We start from the raw sequence: 19135 nt of genomic DNA, 5'->3' as shown, positions 1-19135 counted from the left end.
TAAGAGCAGCGGTTTTATTCCTTAGTTACTTCTGTATTTATCAAATTCACTGTCCACAGCAGTTGTTCACAATGAGTTTGTTTTATTTACTTTTCCTTTTATGTGTTTAGGGAACAGTGGTAAGCCAAAATGGTGTACAGACGAACTATATACCAGACTGTTTAAGGAAAAGGATATCATCGTCTACACACATAGAAATGTTGAATTAAAGAATGAACAAAAGGCAACTTTGAGCAAAATTAAACTGCTCAGATGTTTCTTCAAAACACTGTATAGTCATTTTGTATTATAAAGACAAATTTCCTTCTGGTTCCAAACGAGGAAGTCAACACTTTGTGATTGACAAACTGATTGAAACAGCTGAGAGAGAAACTCTTGGGGCACACTTACACATATGCCTCAGTAGAGATGGGCTGCAATTACAGATTTGCCAGTAGGTAATGGCTGCAAGTTTGATCCAGTTAATAAGAAATAAAATTGAAGAGTTAATTGCCTTTAACTGTTTTTTTCCTTTAAGCCAGATGAAAGAAGTGTTCACAGAAAGTAAACAAATATGAACATAAAGAAATGTTACAAATAAAACTAACACAAGATGCAAGTGTTTGTAGACAGGAAGACACAAAGAACAACATAGAATGCATGTCAATAACATGGGGTTTTATCAGCAGGGAAAGACTGGTGTAAATCTAGATATAAGTTCTCATCAAGGAGGGGGAAAGGTATTCATAATTTGAAAATAGCTTCCTTATTTATTGGTTTAATTCGTATAGCATAATGACGACAAAAATAAATAAACAAATTTCTAATCAACAGAGGCTAATAATAATATGTTAACACAGGATTTCTCAAAAATGTCTAGAAATATATACCTACAGAAACAATAGAATAAAAAACTAATAAAATACAATATCTGACCCATAACATTTTCTAAGCACTGGAACTTCAACACTACCTGGGGGGGGGGGGGGGGGGGGGGGGGGGGCAAAAAAAAAAAAATAATAATTATTATTATTATTATAATTTTGAAGCACTCGGAAGGGGAGAAGGAAATGAAATGACATAAGACTTCATGGTTTGGAAGTGTATGTGATGTTATTTCAGTGATTTCAATATCATGTCAAATTTACAAGGAACTTGACATGATGAGTCCACTGATCAGTATGACGTTGCATTTTCCTCTGGCCTGGATGCATGCACTGATTCAGTTGGAAAGGGTGTCATTAAACCATTGTATTGTGTTCTGAGACAACCTGGCCCACAACTGTTTCAACTGGTCCTCGGTATCCTGATAGTGGCACTGGGACGGAGTTGACATCCGAGCTGGTCCCAAGCATGTTCTACACTGCTGGCCACCTTAAATGCGAAACCCTGAAGGAAGCATCCGAATCAAGTGAAATTTACACCATGGGTTTGCAGCGATGAGATACGCAACTGATTAGAATTTCAGCGCAGACGCACATCACGCGCGCCTGTGGCACCACCTCATAGCGCCATTTAAGGCTTGGCGATTTCGACGAGTGTACGTTCGGCACGTGTGTTTACCTTGTGGTTGTTTCACAAGACGATCAGTTATGCCTCGCAGATAACAGCGAACATCGTTTGATCAAGTATCCGAGTTCGACAGAGGAAGGATGGTGGCTTACCGAGATTGTGGATTATCATACAGAGAAATCGCTAGTCGTGTTGGACGAAACCAAACAACTGTAATGCGGATATGTGACCGTTGGATGCAGGAGGGTACGACGGACCGACATGGTCGATCGCATTCACCTCGGTGCACCACTGCACGTGCTGATAGGCAAATTGTGCACATGGCAGTGACGGATCGCTCAGTGACATCCAGAACCATAGCACAGCACATTGCGTCTGTAACGCATCATCCAGTGTCTGCGCATACCATTCGACGCCGTTTACAGCAGAGTGGTCTGTCCGCAAGACGTCCATTGCTTCGTCTACCATTGACGCAGAACCACAGACGTCTCCGTCGCCAATGGTGTGATGACAGATGGATGCGGACGGCAGAATGGAATGACGTTGTCTTTACTGACGAGGCACGCTTCTGTCTGCAGCACCACGATGGTCGGATTCGAGTGTGGAGACACCGTGGAGAGAGGATGCTGGACAGCTGCATTATGCACCGCCACACTGGTCTTGCACCGGATATTATGGTATGGGGCGGTATTGGATATTACTCTTGCACGCCTCTAGTACGCATTGTCGGTACTTTAAATAGCCGGCGCTACATATCCGAGGTGCTGGAGCCAGTTGTCCTTCCTTACCTTCAGGGCTCGGCCACAGCCATATTTCAACAGGATAATGCACGACCACACGTGGCACGCATTGTCCAAAGGTTCTTCGTCAATAACCAGATTGAATTGTTTCCCTGGCCGGCTCGCTCTCCGGATCTTTCGCCGATAGAAAACATGTGGTCCGTAGTTGCTCAACGAGTGACCCAGATTACATCCCCAGCTGCCACACCAGATGATCTTTGGCAACGCGTGGAAGCTGCTTGGGCTGCTGTACCCCAGGAACACATCCAACGTCTCTTTGACTCAATGCCGAGACGTGTGGTAGCGGTGATCTCCAAAAATGGCGGCTACTCTGGCTACTGATTCTGGCAGGAACCACATGTCACAGACGTCTGTAAACGTAATCATTTGATACTTGGTCAACATGTTATCTACAAAATAAATTTTGTTGTGCTACCTCTTGTCTTTCTTGGTGTTGCATTTACGGTGGCCACCAGTGTATCAGGGACAGTTCTAGAGATGTCGATGACCACTGGAGTACATCAATATCGTGCAAACAATTCATACAGAGACGTGCCATGTGTTGATGAGCACTGCCCTGCTGAAAAATGGTATCACAATACAGTTGCATGAGAGGTAAACCATGATGACGCAGGATGCATTTGTGAACTAGTAATGAACTCCCTGCAGCATTCTGTGTCATCCCAAATGATTAATCAGAGACTGGCAGCAGCTGGACACTGTCCCATGAGTAGGCTGCCATTAAAACCACAACACAAATTACTCTGTTGGGAGTGTTGCCGTGGCCAGAAAACGTGGACTGCTGATTATGTACCATTTTGTCATTAGGGTTCCCTCGATCACTACCAGTCACAACTTTAAGTCATACACAATAGCTCACCACACCTTGGCACCAGGAGTAACACTGCTGTGCATATCCCATGCATTGGAAGAATGGGATCTATCCCCATGTCAGAGCCATGCTTGTCAACTGTCATTTAGGGAAGTGTAAAACTGCAATTCATCACTGAACACAATGCAATGCCATTCATCAGCAATCCACATTTTCTGGCCACAGCAACACTCCCAACAGAGTAATTTGTGTTGTGGTGTTAATGGCAGCCTACACATGTGACAGTGTCCAGCTGCTGCTGACAGTCTCTGATTAATAGTTTGGGATGACACAGAATGCTGCAGGGAGTCCATTACCAGTTCTCAAATGGCCGTTCAGATATGAAGGGGTTATGATGTTCCTGGTGCACCAATATGGCAATCTCCCTTGTAGTGGACAGACGTAGCTGACCACAACCTTGATGGAGAGTATGCGTGCTCTCATGTTTCGATACAGTCAAACATTTGGGGCCACTGCCACATCCAAATTCCCCAAAAATTTGGATATTGCACGACTTCACCATGGGCCAAGCGGAGACCCACAATTAGGCCTCTTTTGAACACTGTCAGGTGCTAATAATGCTGTCTCAAATGAGTACATGGCCTCTCCATGACCTTCATAGTGATTACCCAACATGTGACACTTTTCACACCCCTTATAGATCCCACCATACAAAAATATGGGAAACTTCTTTTTTAACACCATGTACATAGACAATATTGTGCACTGGTGCAATTTTGATGTTGCAAAAATAATAAATATATGAATATACAGAAAACTGAGATACAAATGGTGGTTAAGCCTTATGTAATTGCATATAATGCCCTAAAGAACCAGTTATCACTATTTGGGCACAGAAACTGAACATGAAAACAGAAGCCAAAAGGCAGAAAACAATGAAAATATAATGACACACCAACAAATTACTTACTCCTCACGAGGAGGCAAAATCCATTGGAATCACAAAAGTTCCTACATTTTGTAGGTCCCACGTCACTGTGAAAATGTGGTGGCAATTCTTATTCTTACCTGGAGAAGACCTACTGCAACATTAAATGTAAAACTGGAGCACACTTAAAGGTTCTAGGTGTACTTGCCCTTGAATACAGGGAACCAGAATGGATGTAAAGCTCCTATCAGACAAGCAGGGCTCTTAGGACAGAACATAGGATATTAATAAACTCAGTTAGAAGAAGCCCCTTTGGAATCATAAATTCTATCACTGAGATAAAAAATATTGTTGCACTCACAGAAAGACTAACTTGGCTGATAGACAGATTAAGTACCAAAACTCAAAAACAGAGCCACTTTAGGACATGATTATATAATATCAGAACATTTGGATTTTCAAGGTTCCAGTGATTATAAGCACTCCTCAACATTTCACAGTTTTTCAAGAAAATAGGGGAAGGTTATGAGGATAAAAACTTGCAACTGTGATCTACATGTACAAACAGCTACCTGTTATAAGAAATGAAGGAGGAAGGGGAACAATTGAAAATCAGCCACAGGTGGGGTTTTCGTGGGGTTCTCATCATTCTCATCACTGTCAATGTGAATGCTGGAACTGAACAATTTCCCCTTATTGGACACATATAATAGATAACTTTCCAATCAAATGTTAAATGTGTGAATCAATTAAGCTTAAAAAAGAGATTACCACTGAATATTGTAACTGAGTTTTGGGTTTTCATTTCAGATATGCATTCCTCGCTTCTCACATGGAAAGTCAGTTTATTTATTGGGATGACAGTGTGCAACACGATACCAGAACCAAACTACTGTGTGTGTGTGTGTGTGTGTGTGTGTGTGTGTGTGTGTGTGAGTGAGTGAGTGAGTGAGTGAGTGAGTGAGTGAGTGAGATATTCTGTTTTCTCACCATCTATGCAAGTCAACATGAACACACATAACAATACAGCTATAGTTTTTGAGTTAATGTGTTAATGTACCATAATTGCAAAATTACAGCATAGCTTCCCACCCCTTTTTAGCATTTCAGTCTGAACAAATGTTAAAACAGATAGATATCTTAACATCCAATAAAACAATGTTGTACCTTTAGGGCACAGATATTGTGACAAAAAGAACTGTAACAACTGTATTACCTTATATAAAGCTTCATATGTATACAGATACTCTTTCAATTAAAGGTAACTGTATGTCACCAAAATAACAGTATTTTGTTCAGCTACCTCATTTGTTATTTAAAACTCTTAATACACTGTTGTACGATCATTCAAAATTAACTGAATTGCAAAGTATTTAAAAATTCTGGTCTGATCTACCGAAGATGGAGGTCACAAGTACACGAGCTGTGCTTGCTTGTATGAATGTATGTGTGTTTTCTTTCCTAAAGAAGGCTTTTGCCAAAAGCTAAATGTGTAACAGTCATTTCACTGTGCCTTTCTGTAACTCAACATGTCATCTTTACAACAAGTAGGAATCTATCCTTTCCCAGAGTGTCCACTGTTGTATTTACGAACCTTATTTCCCATTAATATGTTAGGCGCACACACACGCCGGCGCGCGCGCGCACACACACACACACACACACACACACACACACACACACACACACACACACACACACAGAGAGAGAGAGAGAGAGAGAGAGAGAGAGAGAGAGAGAGAGAGAGATGGGGAGGGGACGGGGGAGGGGTGGGTTAAGTTGATGTGAGTGAATATACCTTTAATTTAACTCATATTAAGAAGTGTATATTTTATGAAGAAGTAGTGTGTATTTTATGAAGATTCCGTATGGTGCTCCACTTCTTATGAAATGTGTTATTATTATCAGTGTCTACATAAATTAAATCTAGATATATATCTTACAAAACACAAGATTACTGCTTCTTGTAAATAGTAAGTAGATGAAGATGACAAGGGAGATGATATTCTGTAAGAATTTGACAAAGCTCTAAAAGAACTATGGGACAACAAACCAATGGGTATTGACGACATCCCTGCAGAACTAATAAAGAATGCTGGTGACAGCATGAAAATGATGAAGCTTAAACCTATTAGGTTCATCTATAACAGAAGAGAGATACCAACAAACTTCCAGAAATGCATCATTGTTCCTATATAAAAGAAGCCAGCAGCTAAAAAATGTGAACAGTAGCAAACTTTAAGCCTAATATCATATGCATCAAAAATTCTCATAAAAATAGTTCTGAAGAGAATTGAAGAGAAAGTGGATTAGGAACAAGAGAGGCGATTCTGGCACTGAGACTCCTTATTGAAAAGCAATTACAGAAAATAAACCAACTTATATTGCCTTTGTAAACCTGGAAAAGGCATTTGATAATGTTATTTGGCAAGACATGTTCAGAGTGCTGAGGAAAAGTGGAATGAAGTACAAAGACATCAGTGTGATACTCAGTTCCTATAAGAATGAGGTGGCAGTGATTAGGAAATGTCACCAGGAACACGAATCAAATACTAGAAAAGGGGTAAGACAAGGGTGTGCTCTCTCTCCTCTTATATTCAATGCTAACATCCAGGGAGCTATAGACCAAGTGTGAGAAACTACTGAAGTGGGGAAGATAGACATGCTACATTATGCATATGATACTGCTATTAGTCACGGAGATAAAAGATCTAGAGGAAGTCCTCAGAACAATGGAAAGGATTTTCTACAATCAGTGTGGAATGAGAATAAATAAGAATAAAACTAAAGTGATGGTATGCCATACAGAAGCAGAATATGAACCTCTGAGAATGAGAATTGGAAGAGAGGAGCTGGAAGTGATACAGGAATTTACCTACCTGGGAAGCAAAATCACAATAGATGGTAAAAGCCAGAAAGAAGTTGTGAGCAGAATACAACACGCCAAAAATGCAGTTAATCAGAGGAGGAACTTACTCACCAGCAAGCACATCAGTCTGAAAATAAGGAAACGTATCAAGAAAGCTATTGTTTGGAATGTGGCCCTATACGGATGTGAAACTTGGACAATGGGAAGAGAAGGGAGAAGATGGCTTGAGGCCCTGGAGATGTGGTGCTATAGAAGGATGATGAAGATCAGCTGGAGAGACAAAGTAACAAATGAAGAGGTGCTTAGAAGAGTACAGGAAACCAGATCTCTGTGGAGGTACATCCAAACAAGAAGAGACAAACCTGTAGGGCACATCCTAAGATACAACATCACTGGAACAATAGCAGAAGGAGCTATTGAGGGAAGAAACTGGCAGGGGCAAGAAGGATATCATACATACAAGAGATTATGAATGATGTTGGATGAGAAACATATGTGGAAATGAAGAGGAAGGCAGACAGAAGAGATGAATGGCAGTCTGCTGCAAACCAACCTTAGGATTGATTCCACCCAGATTTAATTAATCAAAGCACAACTATCTAATTTTTCATATTCTCTAGTTCCCTCTCAGTTGTTTTTGTTGTTGCTCATGTTGCTGTTGCTGCTGTTGTTACTGTTGCTGTTGTTGTTACTGTTTCTGCTGTTTGCTAGCATATCCCGTTAAGAATTAGACAGAGTAGTTCTTCGTACATCCCACAAAAGTTGCATCAGTCATCAGCAATTTTTCATCAAAAATTTACTGTGTGCCAACATTTCAATGAATATTTCTCAAAATTCACTTTTCTGGCAGTTACTGGGAGCCAACACTCTCGAAAAGCATCACTAAATTATTTTAAAAAAACTTATTCCGTTGTGTAGAGAGGAGCCTCTGAAAATGCACATAATTCTTGAACCTTCAGTTCAAATTAAATTTGATCCCTTAATATTTCATTTCAGAACTTCACAACTTTCTATTTCTGTCAGTGCCACATGCAGTAAAATTGGAGGTTGTGTACTAATAAAAATGAAATGAACAACAATAATAGTGAGTAACTTGCAGGTCATAAAGTCTAACTGCTTAGTAGAAAATTTACATAGCCACCTCTGAACACAAACATTTACCTTCGAGGTACACTGACGAAAATGGAAAGTGTTACATCATATACACCTTGACTGAAGACTACCACACTCTTGCTCCAGTATTTCCATGTCTGTGGGATATGCTGATTAAAATTTAATCCTTATCTGATCTTATTTTCAGTAAAGAAATAAAGCTATTCACACAGATGAAGAATAGTGTGAGCGCATGATGGCTACTGGGAGTATCTATAACATTACTGAACCTTTTCAGGTGGTGCATGCCCAGATAATGTGCATAAGCAGCTTATACTCATCTTTTCAGCTTTGAGGAAGGTTGAGTCATTGACACTGGGGACATGGAGAAGCTTATCAACAGGTCACACAGACAGTTAGCTATAGTGCAATGCAGCAGAATGAGTATTGACAAGATACTCAGGACAATAGCATGGCAACAAGAGTTCATACAGGTCCTTCCAGCAGGACTGATTAGTAGGGAGATGATGACGGCTAAATTCTCAGCAGAGGTTACAGGCAGAGCACCAACACAAAATATAGGGAACAGCTTATTGGAAGCTGGGTTGTAATCTCAAGCTGCCATATGCCATTTACTGCTGACTCTGTACCACAGGCAACAGAAACTTGCATAGTGTAAAGCCAGAGTCACCTTGGACACTGAATGGAATTCTATAGTTTTAAGCGACAAATTTCACTTCTGTTTGTGGTGGTCAGGCTGACTCTGACACGTCTGTAGATAATCAGATGAAAAGTCACAGGATGCAACAAATCTTGTTATCTGTACCTCTCCAGATCTTGGAATCATGGTGTGGGGAGCTATTTGATATAATAAGAGGACTGATTTGGTTATTGTTGAAGGGAGCACGAATACTTACTAGTCTGTGCAAGAACAGTAAACCCTGCTGTCATAGCCTTCATGACCAGTGTACCATATAGTATAGTCTAGCACGATAATGTAAGGCTGCAGTTCACATCATAAACACCTTGAAGAATGTACAGATCCATGACCAGCCTGCCAGGTCCCCTAACAGGTCACCAACAGAGCATGCCTGAATGTAATGAGAAGACGTATACTTTCACATTAGCCTCTGGCCAGTAGTCTTCATGAACTAACACAGCATGTGCTTCAAGTATGGCAAGATCATCACTGAGATGACATTTGGAGGCTGTTTCCTTCCATGTCACAACAAATAAGAATGTGGATTCATTCCATTGTTGTCACACTGATATTATCGTTGTTGTTGTTGTTGTTGTTGTTGATGATGATGATGATGACAGACATTGGTTCCAAATGGGATTTAAGTTTAATAACTTATTACCCATTATGTGATGAACATCTCCACAAAGTCAGGTTAGTATCAGAACCAGTGCTTCATGATATAATATATTCCATTTCCATCAAAGTATTTCAGTTAATTTAGTAAGTGATTAAAGACATCTTAAATCAATATCTGGATATAATTAAACCACTTTAGTTATTAATCTAACAGAATTACCATTTCATCAGTCCTGTACAAATGCTAAATAGTATTTCCTCTCTTCACTCAAATTGCAGCAACAGTTTAAAAATTAACATAAATCCTTTTTTCCCTTCTTCACTGTATCAGCTACATTGTGGTGAAACCATATGATTGTTCTGAAATTCACTGAACTCTGCCATTTGTTACTGGTATTGTTATCCCAGTTGTCATATGTAATTTGACTGTGTTCATTATTTGCATTATGAAATTCATATATTTTGCAGAGTATAAAGTTCATATTTTCTTTATTACTGCCAACAATCTGAACTACTCCACTTTCTACAAAATGTACAAAAAACAGAATGTAAACAGATAGAATATAATTTCTAGATTTTATATTCATGTACAATACAATAGAACAGGAAATGATTTCCTTACACAAATTTTTTTAAGAAAGCCTCCACTAAGATAACTGATTGTGCTTAATACAAACCATTTACTGTCATCAGCCACCATATTAATTTATCTTTAATCTGCATGATAGGATCATTCTCCAAAGTGTTGTCAATCCAATGTCTTGCCCAATGCACCACCTCTATTGGTGACAGTTAATGTAAAAGGTACTGACCCTTTGTTAAATTTCTGTTGCTTTTAATGAACATGCCCAAGATATTATAACTATACCAAATAAAACTGCTAAATCTTCACTATAAAATTCAGCAGCCAATTTATTCTCATATCAGAACACTGATCTTTGGACAGACTAAACCAAACTCACTTTGGCTTGCTGTAAGAGTGCTGCATTTACAGTAAGCACCAAGTGAATTCTTTACCATAAACTAGTGAGAAATTGAAAAAAAAAATTGTTTTAGAGACATCATACTTTCATGGGAAGGTGATATAAAGCAGTAATATAGCAAGTGAAAGTGTATTGTCATCCTGTGTATGGAGTAGGAACAAATTTACTGAGCACGAAAATACGGAGGCCAATAACTACTGTATATGATATATTGGAAGGTCCAGGTTGGAATATCAACAATATTAGGGAAATGACAGACTGCTACTCATCATAAGGATAACAAGCTGAGTGGCAGACAGGCACAATGAAAAAAAGAGTGTCACACATTTAGCTTAAGAAAACACATACACACAGACACACATATTCACATCCCAGTCTGAGCTGCTGGAGACAGCAGTTATGTGCACGAGAGATGTGCTTGCTTTTGTGGATGTGTATGTGTTCTTTTCTGTAGAAAACTTTGGCCAAAAGCTGAATGTGTAGCAGTCTTTTCATTGTGCCTGTCTACAACTCAACAAGTCATCTTTATGGTGAGTAACAGTCTATCATTTTGCTACTGTTATTTATAAACTGGAAAGATAGTTTTTTGTTTTGAATACCGAACTGGTATAACAAAAAATATATATATATCCTGCATGAAAACTATTGAATAATTGTTCAGCACAATAATATGAGGTGTCAGCTGTGCATGACTCTGGGTGCTAGTGAGCTAACAAAGGTGCAAATATTTGTTTTTCCAGTTCATTATGGCAGTTACATACAGGTTCATGCATGGACAATCAGGTCAGATGAGCAGTCGCTGCAGATTATATTATGACATTAAGCACAAATCAAGACAAATGTTGCATCCAGAGGGTCTGCCCAGCTCCATCTCTCAACTCATTGTCACATAGCACACCTCAGGCAGTGTTACTAAAGATGCAACTGGAGAGATGAATGGCACAAAGTTGACGTAAGTTATGACAGTAGTCAATGTATCTGCATCAGTGATGGTAGTTTACAAGTATAGTATCAATCAATAGGACAATCACTGCAGGACTGTATCGAACAAATTTGGGAATCGTGTGGCTTGGGTAGTCCACATTGGCCAATCACTACTTATGTATGTTGAAGAGGTACCTAAGAGTGCAGTGTAAATCCAGATTATCATCCAGCTCATTTGTTGGCATTACTAAAAGATACAAATTATGACCTCTTCCTGCACAAAATGTTTTCCTGGGTATACTTCTTCACTGTCAAACATGCTTTCCACTATTTTTGGTAACTAACTCCTGAATATGAGATAGATCTGGTGATGAATGAGACTTTGCAACAACAGGTGAGAATAGTGTGAAACACTATCTTCTAAGATGGCATCTAATACCTTTATGATCAGTTTATGCCAATTGCAGAGCTAAATTTTAGCTACAGAATGTTACATATGTGATACTGATATGCAAGACAATTTGTCCATGGGGGGACAATCCTGCAGTTATAATCATACAGACTGTACAACCTGTACAATACAAGAATAAAACTTTATTTAAGTGGGGTGCTTGTTTCAGCGTACTTATTTTTCATTTTTCACTAGTTGATTAATCCACCCATTCATGATTGAGTAACTCTGTAGTACGAAAGAGGACACTCTAGACAGTACAACAAGTTTTCGTTGTACAAATAATTTCCTTGTCACTCACTCTGTTATATAAGGTCTTCTAAGAATGTTTTAACAAAAATTAATACTGCATTTCTTCACTTTTGAGTCATGTGAATGCTGTTTTTTCCCCCTGTATGCTGCTGTTAACAACATTCCAATTCTAATGTTAATCACTGATCGTGACAGTCTAAACAATGAATTCTACTGAACTGTGATGATAAAGCCTTCAACAATCACATAACTCAAATAAGCACAAAACAACTTGCTTTTTTCAGGAATGTTGTAGTAAATTTGATAATTTCAATGTTCCTATGACTCACTAATTTAGAGGTCAGTAAAGTGTCTTTGCTTGGGGACAATGAGACACATGTGTAATTCTAGGGGACCAGCTATGTGAACCGTCTTAAAATAACATGTTTAATAACTGTCAACATAAGTTTTGAAGCACAGTTCCAGTGTTCAGGCTTCAGCACACTACTGAGAGAATTTCACTGCTCCAACAGTGTGACAGAATTAGATGAAAGTGAATAGTGTGACGATTTTTCGTGTATATTGGAATATAGTTTTCTCAAGTATTTGACATTCACAGTACTAGCACACATTCCAATGTTGTTCACTCATGAGCAACATCACCCCAACAATGAAGCTGGGCTTCCAAATGTACTTTAATGATTATGAAACAACAGTACTTTTGAGATGATTACTGTCATTCCCACATTTATCAGCTAGTTGCACTAAGTGTGATACAAGAAATTTTATTTTCTTTAATCAGGAATCACTAGTGTCCAAAATATGTTAAAAGTAGTTGTTAACCATACAGCACTAAAGAGGGGAAAATGTTACACTGTCACTAAACCATTGTTAAGTGCACTACTACACATTTTATTCAGAGGAAGTCATAACTAATAGATTATGCATTAATAAATTACAATTATTAGATCTCCAGTGGAATGTTATGTACCAAATTAAGTACAAAATGTCCTGTTTTATACACTACTGCATTCGTAAATTTTGTGCGAGTTTAGTAATATAGTGTCACTGTACCTATCCAATTGCAGTACCTAATTTGTGCTACGTTGGCCCATTATAATAGTATATCAAAACACTGTATCTTATTAGGTGTGCCATATAGTCGTCTACTGAGGATCAGTATGTCTCAAATAGGATTCAGACAGGCAATAACTACTGAGTAAGGTGGCACATTGGACTTGCATCTGGGAGAACGGCGGTTCAAACCCGTGTCTGGCCATCCTGATTTGGGTTTTCTGTGATTTCCCTAAACTGCTTCTGGCAAATGCTGGGATAGTTCAACTAACAAACAGGCAGGTGCCTGTACACCTAATTTCACATTGTTGAGTACAATGCATTTCATACTATGTTACTTTATATACCCTAACTAGGAGCACACATTACCTCCTGAACTGGTTTAACTGTAACTGACTCACTCTCTGGATGTAAAATAAAAACCTCATTATGTAGAATTTCGTGTCATACAGAAAGAACAAGAGGACATAAACAGAAAATATACTGGAAAACACACACAGCAACAAATCTCTACTAAATTCTTTCGTGTGTACATTAGCAGCAAATAGAATTGGTCCTGTCATATCCTAGATCTGCTAAAAGATTTCATTCTGAAACTTTTGTTTTGTTGAAAACTGCATCATCCACACAGAAGGATGTTGTCAGAGATTTCACTTCAGATATTTCCAATTTCCATGCATTGTTGTCTTGCAGCATCACCTTTTGGGGTATGAGTACCTGTCAAAAATAATTGCTCAAAAGAGAGTTATACACATTATGAGAGGTGTTTATCTATGAGACACTGGTAGGAATCTGTTCTTACAATGACATCTCATTGAATATTTCATCAATGAAAACTGCTCCCTCTTCAAAGCAAATAGTACATACCATGACCACAATATGATGTCACAATAGGACTTACATAGCAACCAACGAATTTCACCGTCATGCAGAAAGAAGTAAATCGTCCAGACATGAAAATTTTCAATGTTCTGCCTACAGACCGTTAAACGTCTTGCTCTTGAAAAACCAAAATTTGAGAGCAAGGTGAAAGAATACCCATTGCAAATTAAATAATACAAATAAATTAATATGTTTTGTAGCATAAATGTGTGGGCATGTGTGTAGTTTTATCTGTAACTCATGATGTCTCATTAGAGCAAGAATAAATATGAATAATTTTTTGTTGTAAAAGATATCACATACATTTTACTGTATTAAGGTACATCGGTGTGTGTGTGTGTGTGTGTGTGTGTGTGTGTGTAAATATTAATTCTGATGTCTTCTTGCATTTTGGCCCTCTTTTTTTATGCGAGTACTATCATGAATCTGCCCACATTTGTAAATTTAATAAAATAACTCACAATCGTAAATTTTGTAAAAACACCAGCTTATATCCTTATCCTAGCAATGCTAATGCCACTGGAACCAGCAGATCTCATAATAAAGCAAATAAATGAAGCACAGCTGAAGGTACTCAACCACAACTGAGACGGCTCTACTGTGTAACTGTTCGTCTTCTAGATGACCCACTCTTGGTGAAAGTCTATACAACAGCTCTAAATGGAAATTATTCTTTCCTCATGCTTATTTTTATTGTTTCTTCCTAATCTCCTCTATGTTGATGGACACAACACTTCCCATTTCCTGTCAGGTATCATGAGAGACATTCTGGCCCGAGCTGCCAGAGTTGGTGGTCATGTGTGTATGAGGTGTGCTTGCTTGTGTGAATGAATGGTGTGTGTTCTCTTTTTCTGATGAAAGCTGTGGCTGAAAGCTTATGTGTAAGTGTCTTTTAAGTGTGCCTGTTTACAACTTAACATGTCATCTTTACAGTAAGTAGCAATCTATCTTTTCTTACCTAAACTATTGATAAGAAGACATATTTTCACAATAATTCTTGGCATACAGAACAGGATAACAACCTTTAGTGACACAATCTGTCTAATTTTATTGAGAAACACATGTCTATTATGGTTCTCCACAAAAAAAAGTATTTCAAGAGAGAAATATATATTTCTGGACACACGTTTCTATTCCCATTATCCTTTCAATGCATACAGAAATGTTTGTCTATGTACACCTGTGTGTGGCCATTGGAAAACAGTAATCACTTATTACAGATGCTTGCCCATCACCCACCTGAGGAAATGTGTGGACTCAAGATGTCTAAAACTTTAAATGCATGGAAAATGACCAGCAACTCATTGAAAAGTTGCACAGGTTCTCGCACAACTGGCATTCAGTTTAAAATATGGTAAGTAATCACAAATATTTGTTGTAGGATGAAAGCCTCATAGAATTGTTTAAATCACAACATATTTGCTATGGACTGTGCTATTTATTACAATTAAATAATATAATAAATAGTTCAGTCGATGGCAAGTATGATGTACCTTTCAAATTTTTTTTTTTTTTTTTTTTTGTGTGTGGGTGTGAGGAATGTGAATAGCCACCTACTTATTTACTGGTAATTACAATACAGTTTACAAACACAAAATATACTGTTAATATAGTAAGGAGCATAGTTTACTGCACTCTCCACACAGCTGGTCAACAATTTAATGTCTACATTAACTTTTTTACTCCTTTCTTCATTCTTTAGGATAAGCGCTTAACAATTTCTCTTCCCTGTCTTTGATCCAAATTGACATTCTGTATCACAAACAGGAAAAAGTATTTTGAATACTGATCTAACACAGAATTTTGTTTTGAAGCCTATATTTACAACTTTACACATTCATCAGTAAACTATAGTGAATGTAATTAAATTTATAAGGTTATGAGGTACTTTGACCAATGCTACCAGCGTGATCAATTATAAGCAAGTGTCTATTTTTCTTAAAGATTATTGAATAAAAACCCACCAAAATAACATCTCACCTGATTTCAAGTTGCAGCCACATTAACTGAACCACAGAGAACAGCAGCTATTACATGCACCACTTCCCTAACTTAAATTTAACAGAAAGACACAGTGCAAGAGGTCTCATGCAACAGGATGTGCCCTTACGAACCTGACTAGCAGGCAGTGACTCAGAAAGTTGGCCCGGGCTGAGGGTGGAGGCATACTGATGCAGGTGGGCCGGAGACATAGAGGCAGGGGCCTAGAAAAACACACACCAAGTCACCGCAACACCAGGTGCCACACTCGTACGCAGTAACTGTGGTAATAACAGTAGAGTGAATCCAGAAAACACAGTAAGTGAAACAACATACAAGATTGACAAGCTACAGTATAAGCTATAATTTTCAGTTAGGATTCAAAAGTGGGTTAGCAGTGCTTCTCTCGTGCATTGAGAAATAGATTTGCCAAACAGTTCAGATCTACTATAAACACACAGCATTGAAAAGAAAGAAATGTTACACAGATAATAAAAATGGTCAATAGGTTTTGAGAGACCAAAGATTTATTTTACACAACATGCAAAGGCAGTTATCTTACAATTACAGTAGTACAGCAGGAATACCACAGCCATTTGAAAATAGGAGCACACAAAACTGAACCATATACACAAAATTCAACTATTAAATGAACAGTTTCCATAAATTTTAAATATGATAGCTTTTAAATTACCTCTTATGTTCTTTACAAGCTGTTGCTTATATCATCATCGTAACAAACCTATCTGCATGTAAAAACTAGTGGATATAATCAAACAAATCCTCAAAAACGTCAGTATCTCTTAGGATATTTATATTCTGGCATGTTCACGAACAGAATAGGCAAATGTGACATTCCTGGTAACAAAAGGTTTGCACATGTAAATCCTCAAGATATGGTGTGTGTTGTCTTCTAAAATTTCAAGTATTAAGAACACTACTCCACCAGCCCTGTCTGTTTGAAATTTCCTGGCAGATTAAAACTATGTGTAGGACCGAGACTTGAACTCAGGACCTTTGCCTTTTGCAGGCAGGTGCTCCACCATCTGAGCTACCAAAGCCCAACTCACGACCCGTCCTCACAGCTTCACTTCTGCCATTACCTCCTCTCCTACCTTCCAAACTTCACGGAAGCTCTCCTGTGAAACTTGCAGAACTAGCATTCCTGGAAGGAAGGAAATTTGTAAGGTATGAGACAAGGTACTGGTGGACATTAAGCTATGAGGATGGGTCGTGAGTCGTGCTTGGGTAGCTCAGATGGTAGAGCACTTGCCCATGAAGGGCACAGGTCCTGAGTTTGCGACTTGATCTGGCAGACAGCCTTAATCTGCCAGGAAGTTTCATATCAGTGTACACTCCACTGCAGAGTGAAAATTTCATTCTGGACTCCTGTCTATCTCTCTCTCTCTCTCTCTCTCTCTCTCTCTCTCTCTCTCTCTCTCTCTCTCTCTCTCTCTGCCTCTCCTCCCTCATATTTTTATACGACATGCAGTCACTGTCAAATATTTATTGTGTATAACTTCTCCACAATCTATAGATCTTTTAGTGCAGGCAGCCACATAAACAAGACCACATTTGGCAAAATATCAAATATTTAGCAATAATACTGACCGTTTGAGATTGACACTGATGATTTGTGCAATATATTGGACAAGACTGCAGAGCTTTAAATATATTGACACTTGCTCAATATATTGTGCCCTTTAAGGGTAGTATTGTACCATGGTAGTATTGTACCATGCATGTCAGTTCCTACTGACACAGAGAGAAATCCAGTTCCCTCAGAAATAATTTCAACAGTGAAATCACAAATGTAAATTACAAAAAATCAGAAGTGGGCTGGAAGATATACATGAAAGCACCATATGTACTTTGAAGAAATAAAGTTCCTGATTGATCAAGAAATATCACCCACTTTGTCCACAATAGCGGAGGAAACCAACGATCATGGAATCATAATGATGTTGTTGTTGTTGTGGTCTTCAGTCCTGAGACTGGTTTGATGCAGCTCTCCATGCTACTCTATTCTGTGCAAGCTTCTTCATCTCCCAGTACCTACTGCAACCTATATCATTCTGAATCTACTTTGTGTATTCATCTCATGGTCTCCTCCTACGATTTTTACCCTCCACACTGCCCTCCAGTATTAAATTGGTGATCCCTTGATGCCTCAGAACATGTCCTACCAACCGATCCCATCTTCTTAGTCAAGTTGTGGCACAAACTTCTCTTCTCCCCAATCCTATTCAACACCTCCTCATTAGTTATGTGATCTACCCATCTAATCTTCAATCATAATATTAAGAAGAAATATTTACTTTCCTTGTAGCAGCTCTCAGAATTGGCAAATAGGATTCAGTCAGCTGTCTTATGAACATACATATTATTTTTTCTTTCACCAGTTGTCACATCACAAATCTACAATCATGTAGGCTTTCTATCAGCATAACTGTTTTATTTCATTTGCAACAATTGTTACAATAAAGAAATACACAGGAAACAGTACATGCACACAGTTCATTTATTTAATCTGTAGTGAATTGCCACTGTGGTTTACAAATATATACTGTCATGGAAGAGTCCCTGGTCCACTGAAATGTTCACAGAAAACTTTTTGAAATCATTTCGCAGTTCTGCTGCCATCTGAGCTACCCCAGCACAACTCTCGATCCATCCTCACAGCTTCACTTCTGCCAGTACCTCCTCTCCTACCTTCCAAACTTCACAGAAGCTCTCCTACGAAACTTGCACAACTAGCACTCCTGTGTTTTGCAAGGCAAGCAACTTGCTAGCAATATACAACCACATCATTGAGCACTGACTAGTTTGGTATGAAGGTAGATTTCTAGCTGACACACCACACACATAAATATTAAATGATGATATTGTGCTATACGTGGTCTCACTCTTTGGGGCAATATACTGACACATCATTATTGTGCCAATAATACTGAGGATGTAAGGGCTGCTTCACACCTTGCACTGTTTGTGCCCTACTGTCTACACAAATAACTCTCATTCTGGAAAAATTAACATTCTGTGTCATTGTGCAGCCTATTTCCAAAATTTTGAATTGTTTAAATACTTTCTACTGATGTAAAAAGTTTTTTGACAATGTCTTAACCCTTTTAGTGCCAAATACGATCTGATCGTGATCCAGATTTTCGGCGAAAAATGCCAGTAACGATCTGATCGTGATGCCTTTCTCATTTGATAGGAAATACTAACAACTTTGCCTTCAAGCGCGGAAAAAATGAATGAGAAAGGCTTCACGATCAGATCGTTACTGGCATTTTTCGCC

At 38.5% G+C, this 19135-nt stretch overlaps 1 protein-coding gene across 1 annotated transcript in view; it reads right to left on the bottom strand.

Moving 5' to 3' along the window:
- The window catches only part of LOC124556050 (liprin-alpha-1), a 406425-nt gene that overhangs the window by 80491 nt on the left and 306799 nt on the right, over positions 1 to 19135 (bottom strand). Inside the window, exon 16 of the mRNA XM_047130083.1 lies at positions 15969 to 16058. Coding sequence (XP_046986039.1) covers positions 15969 to 16058 — 90 coding nt within the window. The remainder of the gene's footprint in view (positions 1 to 15968; positions 16059 to 19135) is intronic.

Source organism: Schistocerca americana, chromosome X, assembly GCF_021461395.2.
Source record: "Schistocerca americana isolate TAMUIC-IGC-003095 chromosome X, iqSchAmer2.1, whole genome shotgun sequence".
Taxonomy (NCBI): Eukaryota; Metazoa; Arthropoda; class Insecta; order Orthoptera; family Acrididae; genus Schistocerca; species Schistocerca americana.
This window is presented reverse-complemented; position numbering and strand designations above follow the sequence as displayed.